Source organism: Drosophila pseudoobscura, chromosome 2, assembly GCF_009870125.1.
Source record: "Drosophila pseudoobscura strain MV-25-SWS-2005 chromosome 2, UCI_Dpse_MV25, whole genome shotgun sequence".
Classification (NCBI taxonomy): domain Eukaryota; kingdom Metazoa; phylum Arthropoda; class Insecta; order Diptera; family Drosophilidae; genus Drosophila; species Drosophila pseudoobscura.
In genome coordinates this window covers 1,945,438-1,973,425 of record NC_046679.1, presented here as the reverse complement: position 1 = coordinate 1,973,425, position 27,988 = coordinate 1,945,438, and the positions used below count along the sequence as shown (strand labels likewise).

The 27,988-nt window shown below is 47.9% G+C and overlaps 2 protein-coding genes across 3 annotated transcripts in view; one reads left to right on the top strand and one right to left on the bottom strand.

The window, feature by feature from the left end:
- The window catches only part of LOC6896783 (octopamine receptor beta-3R-like), a 35,515-nt gene extending 8,103 nt beyond the window's left edge, over nucleotides 1–27,412 (bottom strand). For both annotated transcript variants that reach the window (XM_002136953.3, XM_003736206.3), the window contains exons 1-2: nucleotides 26,177–27,412; nucleotides 1,373–2,405 (exon numbers count right to left, since the gene is read on the bottom strand). In XM_002136953.3, the coding sequence (XP_002136989.2) occupies nucleotides 1,373–2,046 (674 nt within the window). In that variant the 5' untranslated portion in view covers nucleotides 2,047–2,405; nucleotides 26,177–27,412. The remainder of the gene's footprint in view (nucleotides 1–1,372; nucleotides 2,406–26,176) is intronic.
- Nucleotides 5,798–8,080, top strand: Hug (protein hugin). The gene is made up of 3 exons (XM_001357749.4): nucleotides 5,798–6,033; nucleotides 7,402–7,687; nucleotides 7,865–8,080. Exons 1-3 carry the CDS (start codon nucleotides 5,950–5,952, stop codon nucleotides 8,074–8,076), a joined length of 582 nt encoding a protein of 193 aa, XP_001357786.3. The 5' UTR covers nucleotides 5,798–5,949; the 3' UTR covers nucleotides 8,077–8,080.
- Nucleotides 27,413–27,988: the final 576 nt, after the last annotated feature.

Genomic DNA, 27,988 nt, shown 5'->3' with positions numbered 1-27,988 from the left:
AAAATATGAATTCTGTCAAGAATTTTTTCACTCGTTCGTTATTATTTATTGCTAGTTAATTGCTTTTTGGCTCATTCCAACAGTACATACATACTTTTATCGATCGAATGACAAGAATAGACTACGTTCATTAGGTGTTCAAAAGAAGAGTATTTTTTGTATGGCCAGATACTCCGGAAATAAGGCCTTTTATTATATGTTTACTCTCAGATCAAGATTCTTTGGCCATCCCAATATTATGCTCAGTGTACTCTCAGCTGTACACTCCTCGCGATATACCGTTTGGTATTGTCCCCTGCCTGTTCTATTGCTGAGCGTGTTTGTTCTTGTCCACTGCCTGTCCCATTGCTGTGCAGCTGTGAGCGAGAGAGTGCGTGGGGAGAGAGACTACTCGCTCAGAGCAGATCATACATGAAGAGAGCGCGCGTTGAGCGTGTTCCGCTGCGGCAATGTGTGTGGGTTAGAAAGAGAAAGAGCCACATGGATATTGCGTCGCAGACAATGATTGTCGTTTTTCGATGGTTGACGGGTTGCAATGCAAACATATCGGAGTTCTAGTAGAAACCTGACATTTCTTTGATTACCTGATTACTTATATATGTAGTATATTAGGTCTACAGCCACGTTATTGGCCACTGCATTTGTGTCTGTTGATGTTCAGAGAAAAGTTTGCTTGCCAACCAGAAACAAATGTTAACTTCCGAATGGAAAAAAAGAGTAAATAACAAAAGGTAATCTAGAGCAATCTCGTAGAGCTCGGAATAATCGAGCTTTTCTGTTGTGCGATGGTGTCTGTGTTCTGAGAATCGCTTTATTCGCATGCCGCAAGATATGAATCTGTATTCCGAATGACTTCAGAAGGGTAATCTAGCGGGTTCTTTAATTTTTTAGTGGCATCATAAACTCTTTAATCAAAATCCGCCAGCTTATTCGCGCCACGCACAAACGTTGTGCAACACAAGAGGGGCGTGTGGGTGCCACTCCCACTGTGGCAGTGTGGCAGGGTGGCACTGTGGGCGGGACAGTGAGGCAGGACTGTATGCCTTGCGCTCAATTGTATGCTACTTTTATTTGCACTGCACTCTGGGGCGTCCTGTCATCGCAACGTTCTCATGTCTGGGCGATGGGCTTTTGTTTCGCATTTAACTTCGTTTTGTGCTTTATTATTCCACTTGTCGCTCATTTAAATTACATTTATTACGGGGAAAAGGTTTCGCCCTCGCATCCCACCTGTTTGCCCGAGTTTCCCAGGATTTTCCTGCCTTTTACTTGTCTGCATTGTCGTGGGGCCCCTGCGGCAATGACCGTCAATTAAATTCAAGTGTCAAAGGTGAGCCGGGACCGGGAAAACAAGTTGGACGGAAAGACCTACCTCAGCTTGCGATTGCGCTGTACGGAGATGATAACCAAGGCATTGCCGAGGACTGCGGCCAGGATAATTGACGAGAAGATGAATCCTTTGAGGAGCAGCACCGATAGATCCACCCAGCTCTCCTCCAACTGTCCCTCGCCCTGCTCGAGGATGCTGCTGATATTGGCTGTTATGTTTGCCCCAACTGTTGGGAACAGCTCAAACGGGGACTCGGAGGACCACAGGGCTCCAGTGCCAGTGACAGCTGCAGCGCCAGCCCCAGCTCCAGCTCCAACCGACGATGATGATATTGAGGCTGTCGATGTGGCTCTTAATGAAAGCGAAGTCAACGAGCCATCTACAAATTGCGATGTTGTAGGCAAACTCGTCGTCGTCGTTGTTGCAGACCCCGTGGAGGCCGTTAGCGTGGCCGTTGTTAGCAGAAGGTTGCCGCTACTCTTTGAGGCTGTGGCCGTTGTTGTGACCGTGGCATTAAAGACGGCGCTACCTGCCACGAATGTTGCAATCGATTTCGTGGGCCTGCTCGTTGCCGTTGCTGTTGCTGCTGTTGCTGATGATGATGTTGCAGCTAATGTCATTGTCGTTCGACTGATGGCAGTGCTGCTGCTGCCGCTGCTGCTGCTGCTGCTGGTGCTGAGGAAATCAGAAACTTTGGTCCTTGACATGTCGCTCATTTCGCGGTCACTTAACGCCCGGCACTCTGATTAAAACGTTGCTTATTAAAGTCCTTTCCATTGCTCTGAACATAATGATCTCCCGTCGTCGTGGCTGTGCCGCCAAGTTTATCTTTGACAAACTGTGCGCGTAATTTAAAACGCGAATAATTGCAATCTGCAATGCAAACCACGGGACCGGGAAGTTGGTCCTCATGCTCGACATCGCTCCGAGCCGGAGACCGGAGCTACGACGGGGCTCCACCACTCCATTGGCCAATCCTCACGGGGGCACCTCTTCCGGTACGTGTCTCTCTGTTTGAGTTGCTCGCAGAGCCTCGATTCAGCGCTCGAGCGCACAACAGTCGTCGCCGGGGAAACTGCAAATGAATAAATAAATTATTTATGAAATAATCGCAGAGCGTGAGGCTGTAAAACGGTGGGAAATTGCCAAAATGTAGCGACTGCTACAATGGGGAAATCTTTGTGTGCAGACCGCATTCGGAGACCATAAACCCATTCCATTCCATATTGATATGCTCGGCAATTTGTCCAACTCAACACGGAACGAACTTCCATCTCCATCTCCATCTCCGTCGTCCGTCCCTGCCACATTAAAATAACAGAAATATATATTGCGTATACGCAGTGAGAGAGCTCTTGGCTTGCATTCTGTTTGAGAGGAAAGCCACGCATCTGCATATCTCCAGCGGAGGGGAGCCGGACGGGCAGACAGCTGCAGTGCTGTCGAGTGCTGACACTTGAGGGGAATGGCATACAGACGAGCTGTTGCCTTAAAGGCGGGATTAAAGCGGGGATTATGTGGGTGTGCAGCTTCGAAAGTTCTTTTTCGCTGGGTAGTTTTTGCAGCACTAAGTAAAGTGGAAACTCTCAAGCAAATCCCCTACAAGTGACTTCTCCTTAGTCTATCTGGTAATCCCTAAATGTATATTCCTGCAAGACAAAAGCCTGCTCTGACAGCACTTTATCCCGCTGACTCGATTTGGCTATAAAACAGCTACCACATCATCACAGATGACCGCAGAGCCAGCCGGCTTACACTTGTGGCAGTACATTGAATTGAAGTTGAAATGTCCTTGGCAGTCGACATAAATCGCTTTTATCCAACTCTTGTAACAAATGGACGGGGGCTTCTGCTCTGGCTGTCCTTCAGCGTCTTGATTTCAATATTTTTAAGGATTTATAAGTGCTGTAAGACACACACACACAGCTAAACATATACAAGTATACTCGTATATGTACATCTATTACAGTAAATAGAGATTGATGGAGTGAGACAATGGCAGCCTTGCCGAGATTCTCAGACCCATTGCCGAGTCCTCGCTGCTCGTTACATTGTCCTTCGGCTGTCAGCTTGGCTTGTTTGCCGGGTCCGACCAGGGACTGCCAGGACTGTTCCACTGCCAAGATTGGCAACTAAATGTTTTAATACTTGGATTTTCGAGGGGGATAAAAACCACATCATTGTCGTGGCCCACTTTGGTGGCTTATAAATTTCATGCGCCATTATTTATTGGTTGCCCGACTGGCAAAGTCCTTCCCTCCCACTCTCCCACTCTCCCACTCTGCTTAGCTTAATTATTTCCCTGGCACTGGGCGAGTGCTGGACTTGACGGAAACTCCATAAAGCCGTTGCCCTTCCGGCACTCGAGTTCCGCCTAAGCGCCTGAATGTCAACAGAGCCTGCTCCGTGGGTCAACAGAAAGTGCGCAAGGACCAGGCCTTGGACCGATATCGGCCGGTGCTGATGCTGATGCGGATGCGGATGCGGGCGTGTGGGCGGGTGCAAAGTGCAAACTTCAAAGCGGCGCTTACGGGACACAACTAATTCAATTAAATCCCTTCGCCGGAACTCGGCCAGGCCCCGGCCGAACGACACCCAGCCTCCAGCGGGTGCTGCCCGAAGGCTGTTGAAGGGCATTAGCAGTCCCGTCACTTGGCGACTTAGCGCCGGAGCATTAGCCAACTGATAAAGCGCACCAGGGCAACTAATTGAACCAGTGGCAAATTCGCAGAGCAAACATTAATGCCGCAAACTTATTGAATCGCATCCATCGGTATCTCTGGCCTTGGCTTTGGCTGCAGCAAATGGGGCCAAGGTGTGCAGAGTGCACTTATCAATAGGAATTAGTCCCATTAGTTACTGTTTGACAGGTGTTAAGGCAACTGTGAATGTGCTAGTGCCATTTATTAGAAATTCCAGACAATTTATGAGGAATTCTAAATAAACCTGCCATTATAGAAGGTACTCTTTGAGGACCAGGGGTATATTTGTATTAATTAAGGATATTCCTTTTCTAGTTAGTCTTCTACTGGCCAAGCTCTGGGGCGGCTTATACACTCTAATTCTCCATCGCTTTATCGAAAATAAGTATCTTTTCTTTTATAATCTCTCATGTGGGACTCTTTGATTGGAGCTTGTGGGCTTTTGTAGATTATTTTCAGCTGAGTTTCCAAATAAACAAAGCCGATTGAGAGGTATCCCATGGACTAAACGTTACGTTCACAGTTTTTGTTTCTTTTTAACAGAAATATTTTAAGCCCTGGACAAATAGATAAATCCTTCAGAGCTGTGGCAGGGGGAAAAGCTGCTGCTCCACATTGAGTTACTAAATAAATAAATGCCAGCTCTGGGGTCAGCGTTTGGGGTGGGGGTTCTGGGGGTCTCGGGGTCTCGGGTTCGGGTCGTGTTTGTGTAAATTAGTGGCGAAAATAAACACTCGGGCAGCAGCTTTTCAGTCTCCGGAATGGGATGTTGCAACTGTTGCAAATACAGCAGTGGCAACAGCAGTTTCAGCTCCAAGGAAAACCGACTCTGATGGATTGTCGAGGTCTGAGCTGGGGCAGTGGTGTGTTAATTGAAAATACTCGTGATTTGCAGCCCTCTGACGGATGGCAGGACAATGAAAGATCTCCCTCGTTCGAAACCCCGTGAAGCATGCAGAATGCAGAGGTTCCAGGGCTTATGCCAGCCAGATTCCCGTGTTGACCAATTGATTTGACAATCGACAATCAAAGTTTTCGAATCAGATCGAAAATGCCTGCTGACAGGCGGCAGGACGCCGACGACAAACTTTTGCCTTCGGGCCGGGCCGTGTCTTTTTTCGTGTTAGGAGTGAGCCGGCTGCTGGTTGTCAGCCAAGGTGCGCAGCTGTTTGCCCAACAAATTGAACCTAATGCGGCTCAGGAAATGGCATTTAAATAAGCCAGCAGTGGGCCAACGCCAACGCCAACAAGCAAGCCTTTCCCCCCCCACAGCCACAGCCAGCGACAAACAAGCCTCAAGCTGGGATACAATGTGAAGACAACTGTCAACATTTAAACAAGATTGATCGATTGGCAGCGGCATTCGCATTGACGTGTCTGCAGGGGCGTTGGTGCTGGCATTAATACCCCGGCTATTTGGGGCGTGGCAGGTTTTTCACGCGCTTTGATTTGCATAAAGCAGGAGGTTGTCCCCGCACTCGTACACTGGGAATGCCAGTGTAAACCGTTCTGAGCTCCACTGTTCCCGGCTCTCGCTCTCTCCGTGCTCTCCTCTCTGTGTAGGACAAATTGTTGGCACTTCCGTTCGGGATTTAACGCTTATTTGCCCCGCTGACCAGCGGGCAGTAGTCCTCTCCGACCGCCTGTTGCTGCTGGCATTAGAGCGTGCATAACAAATCATTTAGCGACTGTCATTCAAGGGCCTAATCATGCTCGCATGGGGCCCAGCGCACGGGGCTATAAAAATTGCGAATCGCCTCGGGACTGCCATCAGTTGTCCTGCAACGCGGTCCAAGAGAGTTGTTATCGCCAGCTCCGCCGTCGCCTGGGTCCTCGTAAAAGACTAAAACAGAACGCTTAACGGACCCCGAGTTTGTGCCCCGAGTTCGTGCCGGAGTCTGTGTGCCAGAGCCAGTTATGTGTAGACCGAGTTATGGCAGTTTGCTGCTTATCGCGGCATCCTGCTACGTCCTCGTCTCCAGCCAGGCCAAGGCCCTGCAGGTGAGTGCGCGGGGCGGGCCGCTTGCCGAACAAGCGCCACTTAATTAGTTTTATTTGCCCGGGCACAAGTGCACAAGCGTTACGCGTTAAGCTGCTCTCTTCCTCGCTGTCCCTGAGACACTGCACCCTGCACCCTGCACCCTGCACCGCACAAGGTCGGGCGGAAATTTGGTAAAACTATTCGTAACTTCAGCAGCAGTAATGCCATTGAAATTCTGAGTTCTGGTGCAGCTCGAGCTTCAATTTCCTTTCTGTCATTTGCATCTGTGGTAGCATCTTTTTCGGAAAAGGAAATCGATTCCAGTTCCAGTTCTATTTGAAAGTTAAACGCGGTCAGAGTTCCCCGTCGTATACGTAATTTATTCTGTCCATGAATATTGATAACCGAATTAATGCCCGGTACTTGGAGAATGTTTTATTCCATACAGAATGGTGGACTAAAGCAGGAAAATGCTGATGGAAAGGGGAAGAGAGGACTCAGGACCCTCTTAGTTGTATCAAATACAACATTAGGTGTATTGCCATAGACAGAAAGAAGGACAGTACAATATTTTTGAGCATATTTCAAATGTGAATAGCTCAGTTCGTAAAGCAAGTCCGAGGTGATTTTCGCAACACCAAAGAGTGTTCCTGCCAGTGCCAGAGGTCACGGAAATAAATAAATTGTGTATATTTTGTCTTCCGGCGAACTTTCCATGAATATTTTATCGAATACATAATTCCCTAACGAACTTAATATTGAAACAAAACAAGAAAGAGCGCCCCGACTAGGGGATGCCCTGTACTCGATGAAGGTCGTTGCACCGAAGAGCACGGCTGCTTTTCGATTGTTTCGGGTTTCGAGAACACACCCCAGCTGTACGGAAAATGTGAAGAAATCGTCTCCCTTCAGGCCCACACATACACGCATACAGATACTCGAACTGAGTAAGCGTTTATGGGTGAAGTGCGATTTACAAGCCGATTTAAGGTGTTGGCATTTCAATCTACATTGAGTTGTCTAATCAAGCGGCACACACTGCTGCCAGCCTGCCGCCGGGCTGTAAATTGAAACAATAAAGTGCTTGACTCGCACACTTACGCACTTACGCACTCCTGCACTCACACTCTCAGCCGCACTTTCAGACCTTGGTTGTGTGGGTGTGTGTGTGTGTGTGTGCAGCGCACGTAGGGGCATAAATAGGCAGCATAAAAATAACTTAACACGTGTCGACAGTTTGAAAGGTTCTCCTCTTCGCCTGGGCCCCAAAAACCTCCAAGGAAATATCTCAAATATTTTTCCTGTTCTTTTCTTATGTGCGTGCCGCATTTTCTCTGTTCTGCTCTGTTCTGTTCTGTTCCTTGCCGCGTGGCACTTTATTTGTGCAGGGCGCAAACAAACTGGATTTGGCAAATCACATCAGCGCAGGCCCTGCCAGAGGATCGTCGGCGGGAGGCGGGGCCGATGCGGTGCGCGCTGCGATGACGGAAGCGCGCCATAAGCGGGCCATGGGCGAGTACAAAGAGCTGACTGACATCATTGACGAGCTGGAGGAGAACAGTTTGTCGCAAAAGGCTGCGGCCGTGGCTCCGCTGCCGCCACAGGCACAGGAATTCGACTTGGATAGCATGCCGCCTTTGACCTACTACCTGCTGCTGCAGAAGCTGCGACAGTGTAAGTGTAACGCCGTGGCACACGCTGCGTATACGCAACGGAGCGCTGCTCTAATTGGTGCCCCAAACACGTTCACGCCATCATCTCGATTATTTTGGCATTTTTTCTAAATCCTTTTTCGCTTTCGCTTTCGCTTCTGGTTTTGCTTTGCCTTTGCCTTTGCCTTTTCCTTGACAGTGCAGAGCAATGGCGAGCCCGCTTTTCGCGTGCGCACGCCACGCCTTGGACGCAGCATTGACTTCCAGCAGCTCCTGGACGCCGGGGGGGCCAGCGGGGAGGCGGCTGGCGGCCAGTTCATGTCGCGCATGATGAAGAAATCGGTGCCGTTCAAGCCGCGCCTGGGCAAACGTGCTCAAGTATGCGGCAGTGCTGGCAGCGGCGGCGATTGAGTCACGACAAGGACACAAGGACACAGAGCAGCACGGAAACGACAAACGAGGACGATACCCAGGACAAGGTTGAGGCCAGCCCGCGTGGCCTCATAAGCTTACTTAACCCACATCATAGCCAGCCGAATTCGAGGCAAAGTGACGCGACGCGACGCGCCGCGCCGCATACACAGCGCCAATACCCCCCACATATGCATACCAAATAGGCACTACGCGAGAAACTAATGATGTACATACATACAACATATAGTATACCTATATCTATATATACTGCTCGTACGAACTATGTATTTAATAATTTAATTTAAATAAATTGCAGCCCCCAAAAAATGTTGTTGTTTATCCGCGATCCGGGCCGCATTTGCATCCCAAATGAGCCCGAGTGGCGGTTGCACAAACACCAAACACCAAACAATTAAATAAACTGAACAATTTCATTTGCCGGGCCGCCGCATCGGGACAGAGGCTGACCTCTGGCGTATGTTTTCCTGCTTTCATTAAGTATTCGAGTATACACGAGTGTGTGGGAAAATTAATGAAAATTTCATAACCAATGATAGAATGTGTAAATTGGAAAAGTGTAGCAGCTGGGGCCGCTTCCTCTTCCCCTTCCGTTGCCGTTGCCACTGGCACTGCCTCTGCAATTGCCCCTGCCACTTCCTCTGCCACTGCGGTGGCAGCATCCTGCACAACCGATAGCTGTAGTTGGCCCGATAAAGTCTCTCTTTCCGAACCAAACCATGCCGCCCATAAACGCCTGCCCCCCTGCCCCTGCCCATGCCCCTGCCCCACTTCTGGGAAACCAAAAGCTTTTGGCTTTTTCGGCCTGATGAAGCATAAAATGTTTTGCACCACTTGCATCGAATGCTTTCCACACCGAATATTTGCCACGGATTGCATTTTATGTGGGTGCCGCCGCGTGACAATAGATACTCGTACTTTTACAAATACCAGTAGCAGCATATCGGAAAAAAAACCCAACATTATCAAGCAGCTGCAGTTTTCAATTTCCATTGAAAACCGTTTTATTGGGTATCAACTCCCTTACAAGGACTATCTCCACTCGATGGCACTGCGCGTAATTGGAAAACTGTTCAAACTATTGAACCAAATTGAATCAAATTAATTAATGTTTTATTGTGAACTTGACAATTGCGGGATATGTATGTTCTTTTCATGACCGGATTAATTATGGCATTATTAACATCGTATTGTGCACATTATTTGTTCTTTTTTTGGGAACAATACAAATGTTATTCTTCCAATTAAATAAATGGTTATTGAATCTTGACAGGCCGTAATCTAGTGGTGTTTTTGTTGATTTACAGAACAATACTATATGCCCGATATTATGACCTTTTCGAGTAGCCTTTAATTACAATTTTGTGCTTAAAACCGATTTATAATTCACTTCGAAGTGGTGCTCCATTCTAGAGAGACGTGCCTGTGGTCTGCCATGGACCATGATGTTTCGCATTCAAATGAACATTCAGACAGCACAGACAGCACCATCCTTTTGCAATTATTTCCACTCATTCGAATGTAACTGATTCTGGCCATTGTTCGAAGCATAATGATGTCTGAAAAAGGCAAATGCAAACTAATATTGTATATGTGGTGTAACTGCCAGGTATTATTTCCCGCCATTCGTGAAATTCTGTGGAAATGTAAAGCGAAACAATGAGATGCAGGCCAGCAGTTCCCACATTGTTGCAGGAATTAAAATCGAATGAAATCAAATGAAATAGACGACTCATTTCGTTGCCATTTCCACTTTGAAATGTATCTGACGCAGCTGTTTTGGGGCCGCTGTGGCTGAAGTTTTGGCAACTCATTAGGAGGCCGGCACATGCCAATTAGTTGGCTTAACCAGCCATGCTTCGGGCTCTTTGCCCCCAATTATTGACCCCAATTGGTGCCCAAAATGTTGGGACTTAACCATTTTAGGCATAGCGTCTCCTCCCTCCAGCAAAGGTTCATGCATCACGTAGCGGTCTGTCTGGGGGGGCACCTAAGCGGGGGATATATATCCGCCAGAATCGTGCTTAAATTGCGATAATGGGCACACCGGCCTCAGGCCTCCATCTCTGCATCTCTCCATTTCTATTTCCCCTCAAAGAGATATTGAAACATTATAACTGCAAAATGGTAATAAATTTCCCTCCGCCTCCTGGGGAAATGAAGAAGAAGAAAAAACGAGCAAGTAGAGAGGAAAAGTCGCGAGGCAGACACGCACATCGAGGACCGCTTGGAGTCGGGTTCGGAGCTGGGATTGGGGCCGACTCTGGGGCACGGCTCTGGGAACTTTGCATGACAGCGGGCGTAGATTTACCGTTGGGTCGCTGCGTAAGGTTAAACTACCTTAACATCAGCTGGCACTGTGTCGGCTTCCTGTCTACGTGAGCTCCCGCTGCTCCTGCTGCTCCTCCTACATCCTGTCGTATCTTTCGCACACACACAGACACACAAATGATAAGTTTATTGTGCATAAGTATCTGCCGTGTGTGCGTGGAGAGTGGAAAAATCACTTTGCCTGATTAAATGACGCCATTCCGGCTGAAACATTCATTTGCCTGGCAGTCTGTCTGGCTGGCTGGATGGTGGCTCACCTTGGCCAAAACTGATCCCCGGCCATTACGGTGAATTGTTAAAAATGTCTGCTAATATGGCGGACGTCTCAGCGTCTCAGCGTCTCAGCAGAGACGGCTCTGCAGACCTTATTTATTGGGCCCCAACCAACTGATTCAAATTGATGGCCCTCCCTCCGCCCGTTCTGCGGTCTTTGGCACTCACTTAATCAAATTTCAGCCAAGCCGAAAAAGGCTTCGAGTCGGCTTTGTGTGAGAGCCACAGGAGCGTGCAAGATTATTCGTGTGCCCGGCACTCCGCTTGCGGCCACTTTGATGTCGAGTCCACCTGCATAAAGGCTGCTGTGGCCTTATCGCCGCTCCAGCATCAAAAATTAATTAGGATTCATCCCCGGAAGCAGTCCTTCCACCTGTCGAACTGATTGATAAGATGTCATTACTGATTTACCCGACTGACAGACCGACTGACTGACTGACTGGCTGTCGGACTTCACTTGAGATTTGGTTTCTTAGGAACGAGATTGAAGGGACAGGCTCGACAGGCAATTAGTTCCTACTCCAAAGTTTTATCGGGAAAAACTTATATTTTATGAAACTCATCAACGAAAAAAACCCATACAAATCCGAATGGGAATTTAAAACTCGGCGGACTTATACCATTTGTACTGGTAGAATAATCTGAAACGAAAACAAAAACATTTATGGGCTTTCGAAAATCTGAATGAAGCCCCCAACAATTCCCCAACAATATTGAAATGAGTTTGGGATAATATTTTTGCTACTTCAAGACTCTTAAAGTCCGAAACTCTGACCCCCGGCAGCAACAAAAAAAAGGACGAAAAACAAAGCAAAAAATCGAAGCAATCCCCGGACTCTGTTGAAGCGTTGGTAAGAGGGAAAACAGCCGAAAAGCCTTTGGCCATAAATCCGGTGACGGACAGGTGGGCGAGTCCTTCAACAGTTTCTGTGGAAGCCCAAGCTGAAACTTTTTCACTGCTGGCTGCATTTCCATGTGGCTGTTGGTGCAATTTCTGCTGCCGTTGCCGTTGCCATTGCATGGTCTGGCTTGGCATCCGATGAATTTAGCAAATTGCAAATGCAGCAGCCGCATTATCGCACACAGATACGCCCGCCCAGCCGCACGTGTATGTGGAAATGTGCAGCCAACACAATGTTTCTGCTTCTGCTGCTGCTGCTGCTGCTGCTGCTGCCATTCAGGTCTTCCGACGACAGCGAGGTCACAGCGGGCACAAAGGCGAACGACAACCAATCGAAAATCGAATTTTTGGCAATACACGTCAGGGTCCCCCAATGGCAATGGCAGTGGCAGTGGCAGTAGCAATGGCTAAAGCAACAGCAACAGCAATGGCAATGGCACTGACATTGGCATTTGAAAATCTCAGTCGCTGCCGTCCGTCCCTCAGTCCATCCTCCAGGCATGCCATGTTTGCGCTGCTGTGCTGTGCTGCTGCTGTGTCAGGGCGCAACACTTTGTTCTGTTGATTTTTATTTAATATGCGAATGACTCTGCATTTTCCTGGCAGGATTCCCGGACCACCCCAGCCCCAACCAATCTACGGCCACACGCATGCCAGAGCTGTTGCTCTACCCAGTCCTGGCCCATCGCCCATCGGACTCGACCTGGGTCATCATTCATCAATTTGGCTATGACATTCGGGCTGATGTGGCAAATTTGCCGCCACTCTGACTCTGACTTTGACTCCGGCAGTGCCACTGGCCCTGGCCCTGGCTCTCGCAGTGGCTGTGGCCCTGGCCTGAGCATTCGTTTAATTACTGTCAATTAGACAAACATTGTGCGGTCCTAGATGGAGATAGAAGCTTGTATATAATCAAATTACATGCCACATCGGTATTGGCAGGGAAAACGTGAATAGTGCCGCGCCAGCAATCGGATAATAGGACTGGAGTCCGCACGTCCCTCGGCCAATCTCAGTGGCTGGCGCCGGCCAGTCACCAGGCCTCGGTGCCCTTGAGGAGAGACCGCGCAAGGATATCGCTTTCAATTACTATAGTTTACCCGTCTGCCATCCTGGCGTGACTTTTCCTGCCGTGCTGCCAACTAACTGACAGACAGAAGCCGACGGGGCAGGCGATTGGGTTATAAATATTTGTTCGATTTCATTCTTCTTTTCCGCTCGCTTCTGCCGCGGAAATCAGATTCGTACAACGCTGCTGATTCATATAAGTACAAATCAAATGTGGCCCGACGTCGAGCCTCCTGGTGGCCATTAATTGTATCGTGAATTCGTGTATCGCGCATCGTGTGCTGCTACCCATTGTTAGAATACCGCAAAGGTGTATGGAATGGGTGCGAATGTATGTAGCAGGCAGCGATGTAGGAATACCTGGGTTCGGGGCTGATAAATGCTGGATAATATATAACTGGCGATCATCCTAATTGCGTGAATAGTAAATATCAGCAAAAAGAAACGTATCTGCTAGTGTTTGTAGCATATATGTAGGTATCCCACAGTCGTCGAACTATTTTTTGGTGGGGAATCCTGTTCCCCCCTGGGAGTGCTGGCATGCCAAGCACGTTGGACGAGGGGTGGGGCCGGAAGGTAATGAAAGAATTTAATGCAGGAGCACGCAAAGCGGGAATTGGCCGAGGTGCCGTGTTTGCCCTAGAGCTTGACTAATGAATTAAAGGAATAAATACTTTAAGTCCCCCAGTTGGCAGCGAATTTCATTTCACTTCGTGCCGCAGATTCACGCCCTGCTACTAGCCGGGCTCAAATGCAGTCACTAATTACATAGTTGTCCGGCCATTGAAGGGATAAGTGACTGCTTTTGAAATGTCAGCTTGAATCGTGGCCAATGATGAATTGAACAGTCCATGAATAAATAATTCTTGCGGAAAGCGCAGTGTGCCCGCACGGCCCTTGGCCGGATCGCGTGACAATGCTTCTGTGGGTGGTGCTGTGCGGCATTGACCTTCTCCGTTGAGGGTCGGCTAGCAGCAGGAATTATTGATGAATGGGCTCTCCCCGGCAATCAAACCTGGTTAACGGACACTCACAATTAGCTTTCCATTACAGGTGCATAGGCCACAAGGTCCACCTGTGCGTATGCGCAATTTGACAGCAGGCCAAAAATAAAAATCAAATTACAAAATATAATTATGTAGAACTAATAAACGCACTGACAACAGCAGATTGTCGGCTGAATTGCTTTGGGATGGTAATTAGCTTTTTAGTTGATTTCGTGCTGGTTTTGGTTTGCTTTTTTTGTTCATCCCCGCGTCGCGACGCGTCGCCGGGGCATGCCACTTATGATGTAATTATGACGCTGGCCGTATGCAAATGAACATTGAAAGCGCTGGCTGCCACGCTCTGGGGTCATTTTCTGACTTTTAATTGCTCTTGTGCGAGTCGATAGCCCACTGTGTACACTCACTCCCACTCCCACGTCCACTCCCCCACTCTCCCTCTCCCGCTCCCCCTGTGTCTGTGCGAGTGTGGCGCATGTGTGCGTGTGGTTGGGGGGCAAGCATTATGACCACTACGGTTGGCCACTTTCGGTTGCATATTGACAGCTGAGAGATGCGATCGCCGCAGGACAGGCAGCGTGGCCTGGCCTGTTGGCCTGTTGGCCGAAGCGCTTAAAGTCTCAGGCTTTAAATTCCCGGATAATTACGCGGAACTCCGCTCCTTTCGCGGACACACTTTCGCGCTGAACTTAATGAGCAAATTTACGAAACATTTGAGCACAATTACCAAGCAATTCAAAGTTAAATGAACTGTCTCTGATGTTTCATTTTCCCATTTCATTTTTCTCTCGCGCTTTGTCAAATTATTTATAAGGCCAAAGCAAAGAGCGAAATACAAAGTGAGAGAAAAAGGCAGCAGAAATTACGAATAAATAAACAGAAAACGAAAGCTAACAGGATTACCGTGATTATGTTTCAATGTTTATATTTGATATATATGTATATAGATTTATTATAAAAAAGATGCCTTCATGAGCTGCTGAATGTTGCCAAGTCGGGAGAAAGTTTATAGTCGGCCCCCACTCCTGCTATGATAAAAAATATTTAAAAAATCTCCCACGACTTCCAGTTATCCATAAGTTGGGAATTACTAATTAGGGAAAACTATCTGAGCACCGAATTCTGCTCGAATCAAACTTCAAGTTTTTCATTTTTACCAACTTTATGTAGAGTTATTATCAGTGTCGCTAATTGCCAATAAATTAAGCAGGTCTGTGGGAGTTCTTTTCGAAAATTAATAGTTTTGGGAAGCTGTCCAAATATTTTTCTTGAAAGGATATCCTATCTGCTGCTGTAGCCTTAATTTTCAAACTTTCTCAAGAAAACTTTGCCCTTTGTTCTTGTAAAAGAAATATTTTTTGGCTGAGCTGCAATAAATCTTTTGTATAGGGATATAGGATATATTAATCTATATTAATAGTTCGATTATGGAAGGATAATATAAAGAGAGTCTACATATACATAGGCTATAGAATCTATGATTAAATTATGAAAGATGGACAAATTATCTTGTAAAATAATTGATGTATTTTTATTAACTTCGGAAGTAGGGTACAATTTCCCCGGGGCATAAATTTATATTATTTTGACGTGAAAAATGTTTTTATGCTTAGGATCTACGCTTTGGCTTATCAAAAGAAAAGAAACTTTTCGGCTCCCAATTTGTTTTTCATATCTTCATGAAACATGTAGAATAGTTGTCGTACCTCCGACAACATAAGTATATGCATAAATAGATGTAGAGGCGGTGCGGGGCAAGTGGCTTTTGGGGCAAGTGGCTTCTGGGGCAAGTGGCTATGGGGCTAGTTTTCATTGCTGGCACTTGATGGCAGCTTTATTGATTTGTTGTTGCAAACTTTTCCTCTCACATGCCCCGAATTTATGGCCCCACAGTAGCAAAACAATAGGAGCCGCAGCCACAGCCACAGCCAGAGCCAGAGCCAGAGCCATAGGGACTGCCATGCGGGACCCTGAAAGCGCCGCCAAAAATTTGCATGCCATCCACCAGCACAGAGAAAGCCGCTTTTCTTGTTGTTGTTCCTGCCGGTGGTGTTGTTTGCTTTATATTTTTTATTTTTTGTATTCCGTATTTTGTTGTTCGCATTTTGTCCATGGAGGGCACCGCAAGAATGTTGACCAACGAATTTAAACAGCATACGCCCATTTACTTGTCGGCTCTTTGATATATTTATGCCTCCCAGCCGCCAGCAGGGGCAGCCCCATGCCTGCCCCATGCTGCTGCCTTCTGCATTTAATGGTCATACATAGATTCGTGAGTGTGTGTGTGTGGCCAAGACAAAAACATTACCATTCAAGAACGGAAGTCGGGCATCGCTAGACCGAAGCTTTAGATACGCTTGCAGGGCTCTGCTTTCAATGACACTCATTCAGAAATGAAGAATGAAAGTGTGCTTCTTCCCCGTGGCCCTGCAGTCCTTTGGTTTTTGGAAGGGAATAATGTGGTGCGATACCGCACAGGGCGCCAAAAAGTGTGCTGTGGAAATTGTTTGACGCTTTCCTGCATTTGGATTGCTGCGGCGGCGGCACGCTTCGAAGCCGCACGCGCTAATTAAAAGAAATAACCAAACAAAAACAGAAGCAGAAAAACGAAAAAACAAAAAACTATAAAAACAAAGGAGGAGCGGAACGGGGGCCATGTTTTCCAGGGGAAGGCAGCAAGCATTACTCATACGTCGCTTGGCACGTGTGCGTGGAGGGAAAATTGTTTTTAATTAATTTTCATGGCCTTAAACTTTAACATACCGCCTGAGCAATTCAATGTCCCAGCTGGCAGAGAGCTGGCCGAGAGCTGGCCGAGAGCTGGCAGAGAGCTGGCTGTTAAGTCATTATTAAAAATAGAAAGCCATTAGATTTGTTTGCCCAAAAGGACACACAATCGATGGGGACTGGACTACAGAAAACAGAGCCTTTGGAAAGCTCTGTCTTCATTCAAGTTCAATTAGACTAGAGTGTTGACAGTGTCCACTCGAACGGGGACAAAGGAAACGGAAAAGTCAATATGGAAAAGTCATCGAAGCGTTAACGGTGACAGAGACGGTGACAAGGCCTTGCTCGAGATTCAACCTGCAGTGCCCTTGGCCAGCTTCAATTTACTTCTCTCAGCCCACACACACACATCACACGACACACGATTATTGCAATAAATATGAAGGTCATAAAAGGGTAAGCCGCAGAATGTCACGTGTTGGTCGCGTAGGCGTTACGATCTGTCCGGGCCCTCGGCCAATGCAGCAAAATCAGAACTTTCCAGGAATGAAAGACTCTTCGGGAAGGGCACGTAGCATAATTTCAGTTGCCCTTTGGCCCGGACCCTGTTCATTTCACCTAACTGCCGCCGTCGCCGCCGCCACCGTCACCATCGCCGCTGGCTGTCCGGGAATGACTGGGACTGGTCCCGGACTGGTTGCTGCTGCTGCTGCTGGGGCTGGGTTGCTTTTTAATCTTTCGTCTTCCTTTGGATAATGTTTTGCCAGACGAACGCCTCGCCAGGGGTTTATAAAAAGAAAATGTAGACCAGAGCCGCCGCCGCCACCGCCGCCATCGCCTGACTCAGGACTGCCTCACGCCGCGTCGTGAGGGGGCCTTGGGCAATTGGGCAACGCATTATGTCGTAGATTATGGCTTATGCATTATTTATGTGGGTCAGCAAGATGAGCGGCGAAACGGCCTTTAATTGGATCGCAAGTAGGCCTTAATGTGCAATCTGCTGTGTCACAAGCAGTCCAGTCCGGTCCTGTCCACCAAAGGATATTTTTAAAACGTTCGTCCTCTCGTATATTTCACTCGAAGCACTCGAGGATGAGAGTGGGGGCAAGGAAAAACAATTCCCGCTTAATATTTCTTTGGAATTACACTCGAACTGAGCTCTTGGAAAAAACGTGGCTAACTCTTACCAAACTTTGGCGAAATGGAGAAGAATTTTGTATGCGGAATGCATGAAAGTTGGAAAAAACAACAACAAACACACGACTGGCGCTGTGCCAAGGAGAGGCCTTTGCCTGCGCCTGTGGTGGTGGTGATGGTGGTGGTGGTGGAGTGGTGCCGGGGACAGGGACTTGGCCTAATGGAATTGAATGGCATGCACTGCAAAAAGCCAACAACGAGAATTCCACGCATATTAACACAGTTCCAAGCCCACACACCCAAGGGCCAAGAGCGAGAGAGCGTCACCGAAAGAGAGAGCCAACATTTTACTCAATGAATCATGGACAACAGCTGATTTATACTTTTGAGCCAAGAATACGAGTATACGAGTGCGAGTGCGAGTGTGAGTGTGAGTGTATGTTGGCAGCGATTGGTGTCCTTGAAACTGTTCAAGTACGCTCGACAAAGTGCACCAAGTGTCTCATTGTGCATTTCTCCGTGTGTCCCTGTCCCTGTCACTGTCTCTGTTTCGGTCTCTGTCTCTCTGTGTGCGTATTGATGAAGGCCACTGCCAGTGCCACTGCCACTGCCACTTGCAGTGCCACTGCCACTGCCACCAGCCACAAGGCAATGCCATTAGGTCTGGACAGACTGGCCGCCATAGGTAGCTCGAGGCGCAGCCAACGTCCTGCCATGAATGGCCAGCAACACAAAAGTCCAAGCCACTGCAGATAATTGACAACGAGCTGCTGAAAATCAATTGAGTGACTTTGCATGTACGACTGTGGCGCAGACTGGGCCCCGGGGGCCGTCGGTTGTAGTTGTTGCTGGTGTCGTTGTGTTTGTGGCTGCTTCGGGGCTGCGACTGGGGATTGAGGCATTCAGGAGTTGTGCTTAGGGGCTGAGGTATTGAAGAGTTATGCCTGTGGGGCCCTAGGTATTGAATGGCAGTGCCTTGGGGCCGGTGTGTAGAAAGACAGTGATTCGCGACTGGCATACGGAATGGTGGGTAGTAGAGGGTGTGCTTCTGGGGGCGGATGTATTGGGGACATTGTTCCCAGCGTCCATGCAGGAACAAAGACATAAAGCGCTCTAAAAACGAATGAAATTCCGCTGCAAACGTCGCCGCCATCTCTTGGCATCCCCTGCCTCTGTTTACTCCGATACTCAGTTTCTGTTACAGTGTTTTGGCCTCCACTTTATCGTGCTCCCTCCCCACGGCTGCGGTTTTGTGTGCCAATGCTCCTGGTTGGTTTCACTTAACCAGCGGGGCACACAAAGGTATTGGCACAGGACCAGGCCGCGTCGCCGGCACCGGCACCGGCACCGGCTGCGTCACAGGTGTGCCGGAGTGTGCGTGCACGTGGATCCCATTGTTGGCGGTGGCTGGCGGTGCTTGATGGTGGCAGGACGCGTCGTTTGCTCTCTTTACTGTTTGATTAACGTTTTAACGATTTGAGCAAACAATTGCGGCTGTAACAGCAATCACTAACAAGCAGCTCCACGACAGCAGCGTCGGGAGCAGCAAGAAGGAGCGCCTGGAGGAGGCTGGAGCGGCAGAGACGGTGGAAATTTATGCGTGGATTACCACTTGCAGGCTACATGTTTTCGTAGTAATCTTGAGGATGTGTTTTTTTGTTATTCTTTGCGTAGGCAAGCAATTTCGTACTGGTTTGGTACATGTTTTTGAAATGAAATATATTTGCCATGTTGTCGATTTTTTTAGCTGTCAAATGAAAAACCGCCAGTATAATCAAAGAAAACAAGCAAGATGGAAAGAGCTAAATTATTTACCCGTTGGTGTAGTTGTATACCGAAAAACGAATGGTTTCTATAAGATCTTTGTCGGTTTTCCTAGCCCTATCTAAATCGGAGCGGTGCGTCCCTTTAGTTCTTCGCTAACTCTCTTTCGGGTCTTATTTTACGCTCAGCACTACTGAGAGCGCTTTGGTGCCTTGTTTGATGAGGGAAAGAAAGGAACAAAGGTTGCTTTTGCTCGAGCAAAATACGGCCCGAAAAGAGAGCGCGTTGAGAGGTGGACCCTTCCGTATTTTCATCATGCACCCACTCTCGCTCTCTTCTATGATTTTATGCTTGGGGCACGGGCAATTTGGCCTGTCAGCCGTACTTCTGGGAAACTCTGTTAAAGATGACTCTGTACTGTACAGAATGGACTGTATTCCAAGGAATACTATAAGTCTAAGTCCTTTCACAGACAACTGTGTAGTCTACAATACTACAATACCTTTGACACAGAAAAACAGAGAACTAGGAGATTTCTCGGAAACGCGACAACCGTACTAATGGGAAATTGAGACTGTGTTAAACGAGACTCTGCAAAAAGACTCTCTGTACAAAATGGAATCTATTCAGAGGAATACTGAAAGTCCTTTTACAGGGCACTGTGTACGACGTATTGTGCTAATGGCCCTAATTAAACATAAATTTAAACTTAATCTACACACAACAGCTAATGCACTTGGTTGCATTTCACATTGATTGGGGTCGCAGGCATCTTAATTAGGCAAATTAAATGTAGTTCATGTCACGTTTGCGTGTGCAGTGGAAGTGGAAACGGAACATTCGAAAGAATAGCTCGTTTATCGTGGAAATTCATTAGACTGCCAACAAAGCAGAGAATGGCAAACATCTCATCAATGCCGAGGAGGAGGATGCGTTCCGCTCCAAGTATCAATGTTCTTTGGGTGGGAGGGTTCAAAATCGAACCCAACTGCGTTGCTGGCAATCAATAGTTGCTTCATTTTGGCGAGTCTATTTACTGAGCACACTGCGAGTACAAGTACGCGAGTACTCTGTTAGCTAACTGGCTTATGGTGTGGTCTGGGGTCTTTGCATAACGGAACCGAAGGACAGAGGGAACGAGGAGTCGAGGAGTCGAGGAGTCGAGGAGCCGAGTGCACTCTGGGTTATTGCCTACGCGCACTTCCCAGCCATTTGAGCCATTGTTGACTTGTTTGCAAATTGGTTTCACCAGCGAAATTCCTCAAACCATGTCCTTCTCACTGTCTCAGTGTCTCAGTGTCAGTTCCAGTGCCAGTCCTTGTTGGAGTCCCCAGTCATTGGAATTGCCTTCGACTGGATCATTGTTGGCCCTGCTGTCGCTGGCATCGTCGTTGCCTTCATTTCAAATGAGTTCGTTGCGTAAATTAGGTATTCCATATACCGACAGTCGTACCCTCTTCCCGCCCGTTGACATTCCCCTATGTGCCGATACTCGTACTTTCGCTGGCTTTCGCTTATAAATGTATGTGTATTTTTCATCTTCTTTGTAGTACAAAATTTGATTTTGGTTTTGTTGAACGCGGCTAATTTCATTTTGCCGGGCCTCGACCCCTCGCCCTGGCCCTCTCCCCTGGCCCATTTATAATGCTGAGTGATGTGGCTGGATGGCAGGCAGGCAGTCAGCCTAATTTCATTAAAAAGCCCGAAAAAAAGAAACGCCCGCGAGATGGAGGACAAAAAAATGAAATGCTTAACAGATTTTTTGTGTGAAAACAAAGAAAAACCGAAAAACAGGAACGAAAACAAGTAGCAACTGGGAAGCCGGGCTCATTTTTAACTTTCTCTGCGCTTTATTTAACTTTAACCTTTTTTATGAGTTTGCCACGGCCTCCATTTCAAAATGTGTGTGTCTGTGTGTGAGCTCCTTAATTAGAAGCCATTTTCCCTGGCAGCACTTGGCCCCAAACCCTACCCCTCCACCCACTCCCTGGAATCCCTCAGCCAAGTCTAATGAGCCTGTGCCTGATTCGGATTCTGATTTTGATGTTGATTCCTTTGCCTGTTCTCGCTTCGTCGCTGCTGAACATAATCAGGGTTCAATAAACACCGCATCGCATCTGCGAAGTAGAACGTGGAGCGGCGGAGCCTGAGCTGCGGGCCGTGGGGCTTGGGGTTGGTCTAGGAGGGGGCTGGTAGGGGCTCGCAAGGGCTGGAAATGCAAATCAACAGCTTAAAATTTAATTTAGGCGTTAGCAGTGTAAATAAACTGTAGGCCAGCCCCGAACGGAGTGGAGGGGGCTGTGTACTTAGGAGGAGTTCGCCCGAGTGACCATTTATGATTCGGGCCTGGTCCCAAATTCAATTCCGAACATTTGGTTAACTTTGTTAAAAAAGTCGAAATTAAAAGAAGGCAAAAAGTCACTGGCTGGCCAGCCGCCGAACCGCCAAAGAATGAAAATGAAAATGCCTTGACCGCATTGGGGGCAAACCCTGCCTTGAAAGACCGCAACTTAGTTGAAGTTGCGTATCCGCCGCGTGTTACCAAAATAAATTGAAAGAAGAGACCGCAACTAACATTGTCGTCTCGCTCTCGCTCTCTCTCTGTCGTTTTTCTTTTCTTCAATTTTCGGTCGAGACTTACAAATTGCACGGCTCAAAGGAAAGTTGATGAGCTCTCGCGAAGTTGGTTATACATTTTGTTGAAGAATGATTCCATTTTGCGCCCGGCGATGGCGACACGTTAATCTGAAGCGGCGGTGCCTGCCTGCCCCAGGGGTCCACCTCTGACTCCACTGAACCCATGTATAAAATCAATAATAGCATAAATAATATATGTATAGAGTTTTATGGCAGCAGCAGCAGCAGCAGCAGGGGAAAAAAATAACGAAAAAAAGAACGCCCTGGGAGACAATGGCCTAGGCCGACAGGGCCTATGGGTCGAGCGAGCAGCGCAAAGCCCTTCCCCTACACATGCCTGACACAACAAAAAAATGAAAGTTAAACCCAAAAAAGAGGCAAGAACGGAAAGAGAGAGCAGAGCGGAGCCGGGCCGCGTCGAACCTTTAACTAACACACAAAAGGCTTTCTCAATGGTTTCTAAAGTTGCAAGCAGCCAACCAGAGGCAAGACAAAAAGCAGTGTGGAGTGAAGCCAAGCCAAGGGGCCAGGCGAGGGGCAAAGTAAACATGTCGAATGAAGGATACTTAAGCTGCCAGGCGAACGAGGGCAGACCGAAAAGTTCTCCTCCTCGAGTAGTGTGAGAGTGGAACTTCATTTGGCAGGCGGCTCGCTCAGGCGGGCGGGACACCATTGCCGGCTGGTATTTGGGGAATTTGCCCAGCTCAACCCTTGAAATACAGACAATCCTCTTAAAACTTGACTCCTGAGTGGAGTTGGGGAAGTTTGAGTTTACTTGGGGAAATCATTTTTGGCAGGATTAAAACAGGACTTGGAAGATTCCTGGAAGTATAAACAGAGGATTTACACAAAGTCGTGATAGATTCTAGCTGGAATATTTGCCTGGCTCTCAAGTGGTACTGTCTGATGATTGACTGAAGACTTAAGGAAACGCCTCTTAATCTTTCGATCTATATATTTAAAACAAACTCAACGAGTGCTATCTTTCGCTCCAACACCCCTCGGGCTCTGCATTGCAGCCACTCCACTTTATTTGGCTTTGCCACATTACAATATTCTAAACAATAATCTGTCCCAAAGAGCCAGCCAGCCACACAAATAAGACAATTCCAGGCATGCCAAGGGCACGGACAGATGTCTCTGAGTGTCGGGCGGCACTTAATGACATAAACACTGGCTATGGCCGTCTCTGGGTGAATTGTGGCATCTTCAGAGCGGCTGAGTGTCGGCCCCCAACGGAAGTCTTTCTAATGAGAAAAGCGTTGAGCCGCCAATCCGGCATTGTCGCCTGGGCTCACGAACCAGCCACAAGACGAGGGACCACCAGGAGGAATCCCTGCCCGCCACTAATATTATTAATTTGCTAGTTTCGTTGCTCCTTTTGGGCCCGGGTTAAGTCGTTGGCAAATACCATTCATGGTATTTAGCGGCCAGTAAAATACGCGAAGGGGAATTTCCGTTTCCAGTCGAGGGACGAGGGACGAGAGACCGAGCAAAATGCGAAACTGATTTAAATGCTTTCTTGGGCATATTTCCGGCTTCGGCTGCAAATATTTGCTTAGCTGATTGAGCAAACTGGGAACCGAATCAAGGTCTGTGTATTGCTTTTTGTGGTTTCCTCGTTTCTTTGTTTCCCGATGCCACACTTGACGTGTTTTCCTGAAGCCTTTCATCGATTGAGCAGCAAATGGTGTGCAACACAACCTAAAAGTCCTGTGGTCATTGCACACGGATCCGATCGGTTCGGATTGGTTGGGTATTTTGGGGGAACTTTTATCAAGGTGTGAACGATTTGTGGTTAATAAAAACCATTTACGAGCCAAGCCTGAATATTTATAGCTCTGAGAGTATCGCCGGAATCGAAGAGGAGGAGAGCCGATGCTGTCAATGTTTTCTTCGGCTCCATTGACAGCTTTCTTTAATTAAATTTTCAATCAGAAACGCAGCCTATGGTGTGCATCGCATCATTATGCCAGCCATGAATCTGATTAGCTTAGAGCCAAATCCGAGCAGACGAGCCAATCGGCAGAACAACAAAAACACACTCCGTCCAGGGGAGAGAAGGCACACAGAAATGCCTAAAGGCATTCATTCTATTTATCATTTATCCAGCCATTTATCGAAAGACATTCGAGACGATGGGGATGGAGATGGAGATGGGGATGGGGATGGGGATGCCGATGAGATATTGCCAGAATGAATGGAGAGGCATTTACATTTAAAACATTTATGCGTAAATATTTGCCGGCTTTAAGGGTATTAGCCGTATCAGGAGAGGACAGAAACGAACAGAACAGAGCAGAGCAGATCAGGACAGGGAGCGGCATATTGTCTTACACATGGAATGGGTAACGGTCTGTGCACAAATCTCATTGAATTCGAAACCATTCGAAAGTTTTTCCAGCAAATAAAACATCCATAGACGTGTGCACATGTCTGTATCTGGAACTATACAATCTAAAACCCCACTGTATTAGTGGAATTCAAACTTTTTCGAGCGTAACTTGAAAAGTTTCAATTTGTGCATGACAATCTCCCACTGTCTGTCTGTCTATCTGTCTTTCTGTCTTTCTGTCTATCTGTCTATCTGTCTGCCCTAGTACGTGTGTGTCTGCTTTTTTAGTTCTATTCTGTTCCATTCTGGCAATGTAGTTTCGCCGTCGATGCTGGAATAAAAGTTTCTGTGTCGGTTGTGCCGAGCAGCAGACGGGACAGGGCTGACGTGTAGTTCAGGGCTTTTGCTAAATTTGATTTGAACAACGAGCCAGCCGAATTTCAATTAAATGCTGGTGCAGCCTTGTGTGCAAGCCCTGGCCAAGAAAATCGATTGCCCGAGCCGGAGCCAGAGCCAGAGCCAGAGCCAAGTCGCAACCCATTCACAAGTGCAACAAAAAAGGCCAAAGGCTGGCTGCTCAAAGGTGAGACTCGAACGGCCACTTGGGGGCGGGTCTGCGGCGCCCGCCTCCGAGGCCCGTCCGGCAGCGAATCAAGTGGCAAATGCCAAATGGCATCGCAACCCAGAATCTGCAGCAGCCAAGTGCTAGTATCAGGCAGTGCATGAACCCAGTCTCCTGTGCACTGTGATCCGGGATTGGCAAAAACTATCCACGGGAAATGGGGTGCCAGCAATCGAATAAAAAAGTTTCGGGCCAAGCGGTGATTTTGGTCGATTCCTCAAAAGAGTTGAAATCCCAAATGCGTGAAAAATGAGTTGCACCGGAAAATCCCATTCAATCGATTCGATAAGATTATTCCTCTAAAAGTAAGTTCTTTCTCCGCTCTAGCCCGCTCATCTTAGATTTGACTAGAAATGGTTTAAAAATTGTTTCAAATACTTTAAACAAATCCCTATTTATTCTGCTCTCATTATTCAATGTAATCGCTGTTCATTGTATGATTTATATCCAGGAATTGATGGTGCTACTTCGCTCAAAGAGGGTCCAACGAACAGCTAGTTAGGACTCTTTTTGCTTGCTCATTTGTTCTGTTGTTCCTAGATCTTTTCATAGACTCACAATAGGGATTGTTGCTGGTATAAATTGACAGAAATTGAAAACCATTTGTAAGCCTAATTCTGTTTTCTTTCATTTAGCTTTCAACCACTGTTCCTTGTAGAATAAATCGATGCTGCCGAGTGCTAGACCCAAAACAAACACAATTACTTGGTATCCCCAGAACTTCATCTAAATCTAAACTACCTGAGAGTTTTTTAATTCTGTTTTCATCGAATCTCCAGGCCACTGTTAGTGGTGCGATTTGTATCATTAGGGAGCGAGACGACCTGGGATCTGGGATCTGGGCCAAGCCAAACGGCGCGACGGCTGAAATCGTACGTATTCAAAGTGTCAGACAACTAACGCTGCTAACTTTATTAAGAGACAGAGCAACGTGCTGTCCAGACACCAGACCCGCACGGAGGAGGAGGGCGAGGGTTGGGTCTGAACGAGGTTTAGCATTGGGTGACGGCCCTTTTAAGTACATAGACAGCAGTTCCCGTTTACGTAACCACTAAAAATGGCGCTCAATGTGTTTCCGTTTTGTTCTTTTGCTGTTCTGTTATTTTCTGTGGGGTCTGTCTTGGGTCTGGGTCCCGTGCTCTATCCCGTTCTCCCAGTGTCCTTGTGTGTGTGTGTGTGTGTGTGTGTGTGTTGCTGTGCTCTTTTTCCGTTTCACGTGCTGCGCCTGCAAGTAGGCAACACTCGCATGGCCGGGGCGAAAGTTTTTATTGTTTGCTTACTTGCTCAACACGCTCGGTGCGTCCGGATCTGATGGAGGGCCGGCAGGACGCAGCAGGATGAGCCCGGGAGCCGCGACGCCGTCATTGTCGTTCTTGATTTGCGTTCTGCTGTTTGATGGTCGTCCTGTGGCCCTGTGGCCGTGTGGCAACGTTGGGCGTTTCGGGGGCGACTCTTCGAATAAAACCAAAAATAAAGAAACTTTTTCCCGTTTGTTTTGTTGCTTTTATCGCAGTTTATTGTTGCTGTTGTTTTGGCCGATAACAGCTCAAAGTTTTCACACGCGCGCTTCGTAATTTTTTAATGCCCGCGGCCGCTTTTCCTTCTCCGCTTTTCCTGCTTTTCCTGCTGGCTGTTCAAACAATTTAATTTGTCATTAGCCTGTCACTGGCTCTATTTATACGACTGTCCGCCTTGGACTATAAAAAAGCCCCGAAATCGATTTGTTAAATTGGAATTTCCTTCTTTTGCTTTTTTGATTTCCCCGCCCAGCAGCAGTTTCTGCCGCCAACTGGCCGCAATTTGCCGCACGTTTTGGTTTCTTTTGGCCAGCAGAGCGGCGCACAGAACACGTACAAGACGCCGCCGCCGCCTCGCAGGCACAGGCACAGTCACAGGACCTCTTTCAGAAGTCAGGTCTCACATAAATGGAGTTTTGTATCGGTTTTAGTAGAGCCACGAAATCGAAACACGCACACGCGAACTCCGCTACAATTCGATGCCCCAGCCGGGCCTGAGGAGAGCCCCCCGGCGCCCCACACACAATACCCAGAACTGTCACTGGCACTTTGGGTTACTTTCCGCCGAGCATGTGTGACAAGTGGTCACAGGTTTCGATTGCTTTACGTTGGGGGTTTGTTTGTTGTATTTACTGGCCCCACAGCCTGTGAGCCTAAGAGCCTGAGAGCCTGAGAGCCTGTGAGCCTTTCAGCCAGATGGCGATGCGTTTTGGTGGGCGCCTGCTCTGGTAACTGGCCGCAAACTGAATGATGGGCAACGTGCCAAGTCCTTTGGCGGCATTTCCACACAGGCCGCGGCGAATTCGAGTCCCGGAGAGCCGTTTCAAGGAGGGAGAGCTTCTGCGCAGTGGCGTGTGGCGGGAAAAGGGAATTTCAAATGGCCAGCAGGGATGCTTTGAAAGGTAGTAGATTGTGGAACATTAGTAGTCTGTCAAAACAATACAAAGAGGTTCTTGGACCTAGGAAACAGCTCAATAGGGATTCCTTTTTGAATTTTAATCCATGGCATCCCTTTGGGGGTATTGCCTTTCGGGGGCAACATCTACTACAACCCATCTACTCCGCTCTGAGCAACCCTACCAGCATCAGCTGTGCCACCCCCAGCCCCAGCCCCATGTGGGACAGGACAGCCTCCCAGACCACCCTGGAGCCCAATCGCTGGCTGCCTCGCTCGCTGCCGAATTTGCCGCATCAACAGCAGGCCCCAAGGCAGTCGGAGACAGGACAACTACTACTCGTACTTCCCTTGGATCCCAACATCCCCCCTGCATGGCGTCAATATTTGCATTTGTAATAAAAATATTGTGATGCCACCATAAACTCACACACACCCCCCACACACAGCCGCGTGCGTAAATCTAGAAAAGATTTGTTATTTCAGCTCGTGTTCATGTCGTGCAAATCAGAAACAACAAAGGGGCGGGGTGGGGCAGGGTTGGGCGACACAACATGCAACAGCAGAAATGATAGCAACAACAATAGGTATCACACAGCACAGCACTCCCAGCTGACGAAAGCAATATGCCGGCTCCGACTACGACTACGAGTCCGGGCACGGGTATGGGTAGGGGTACG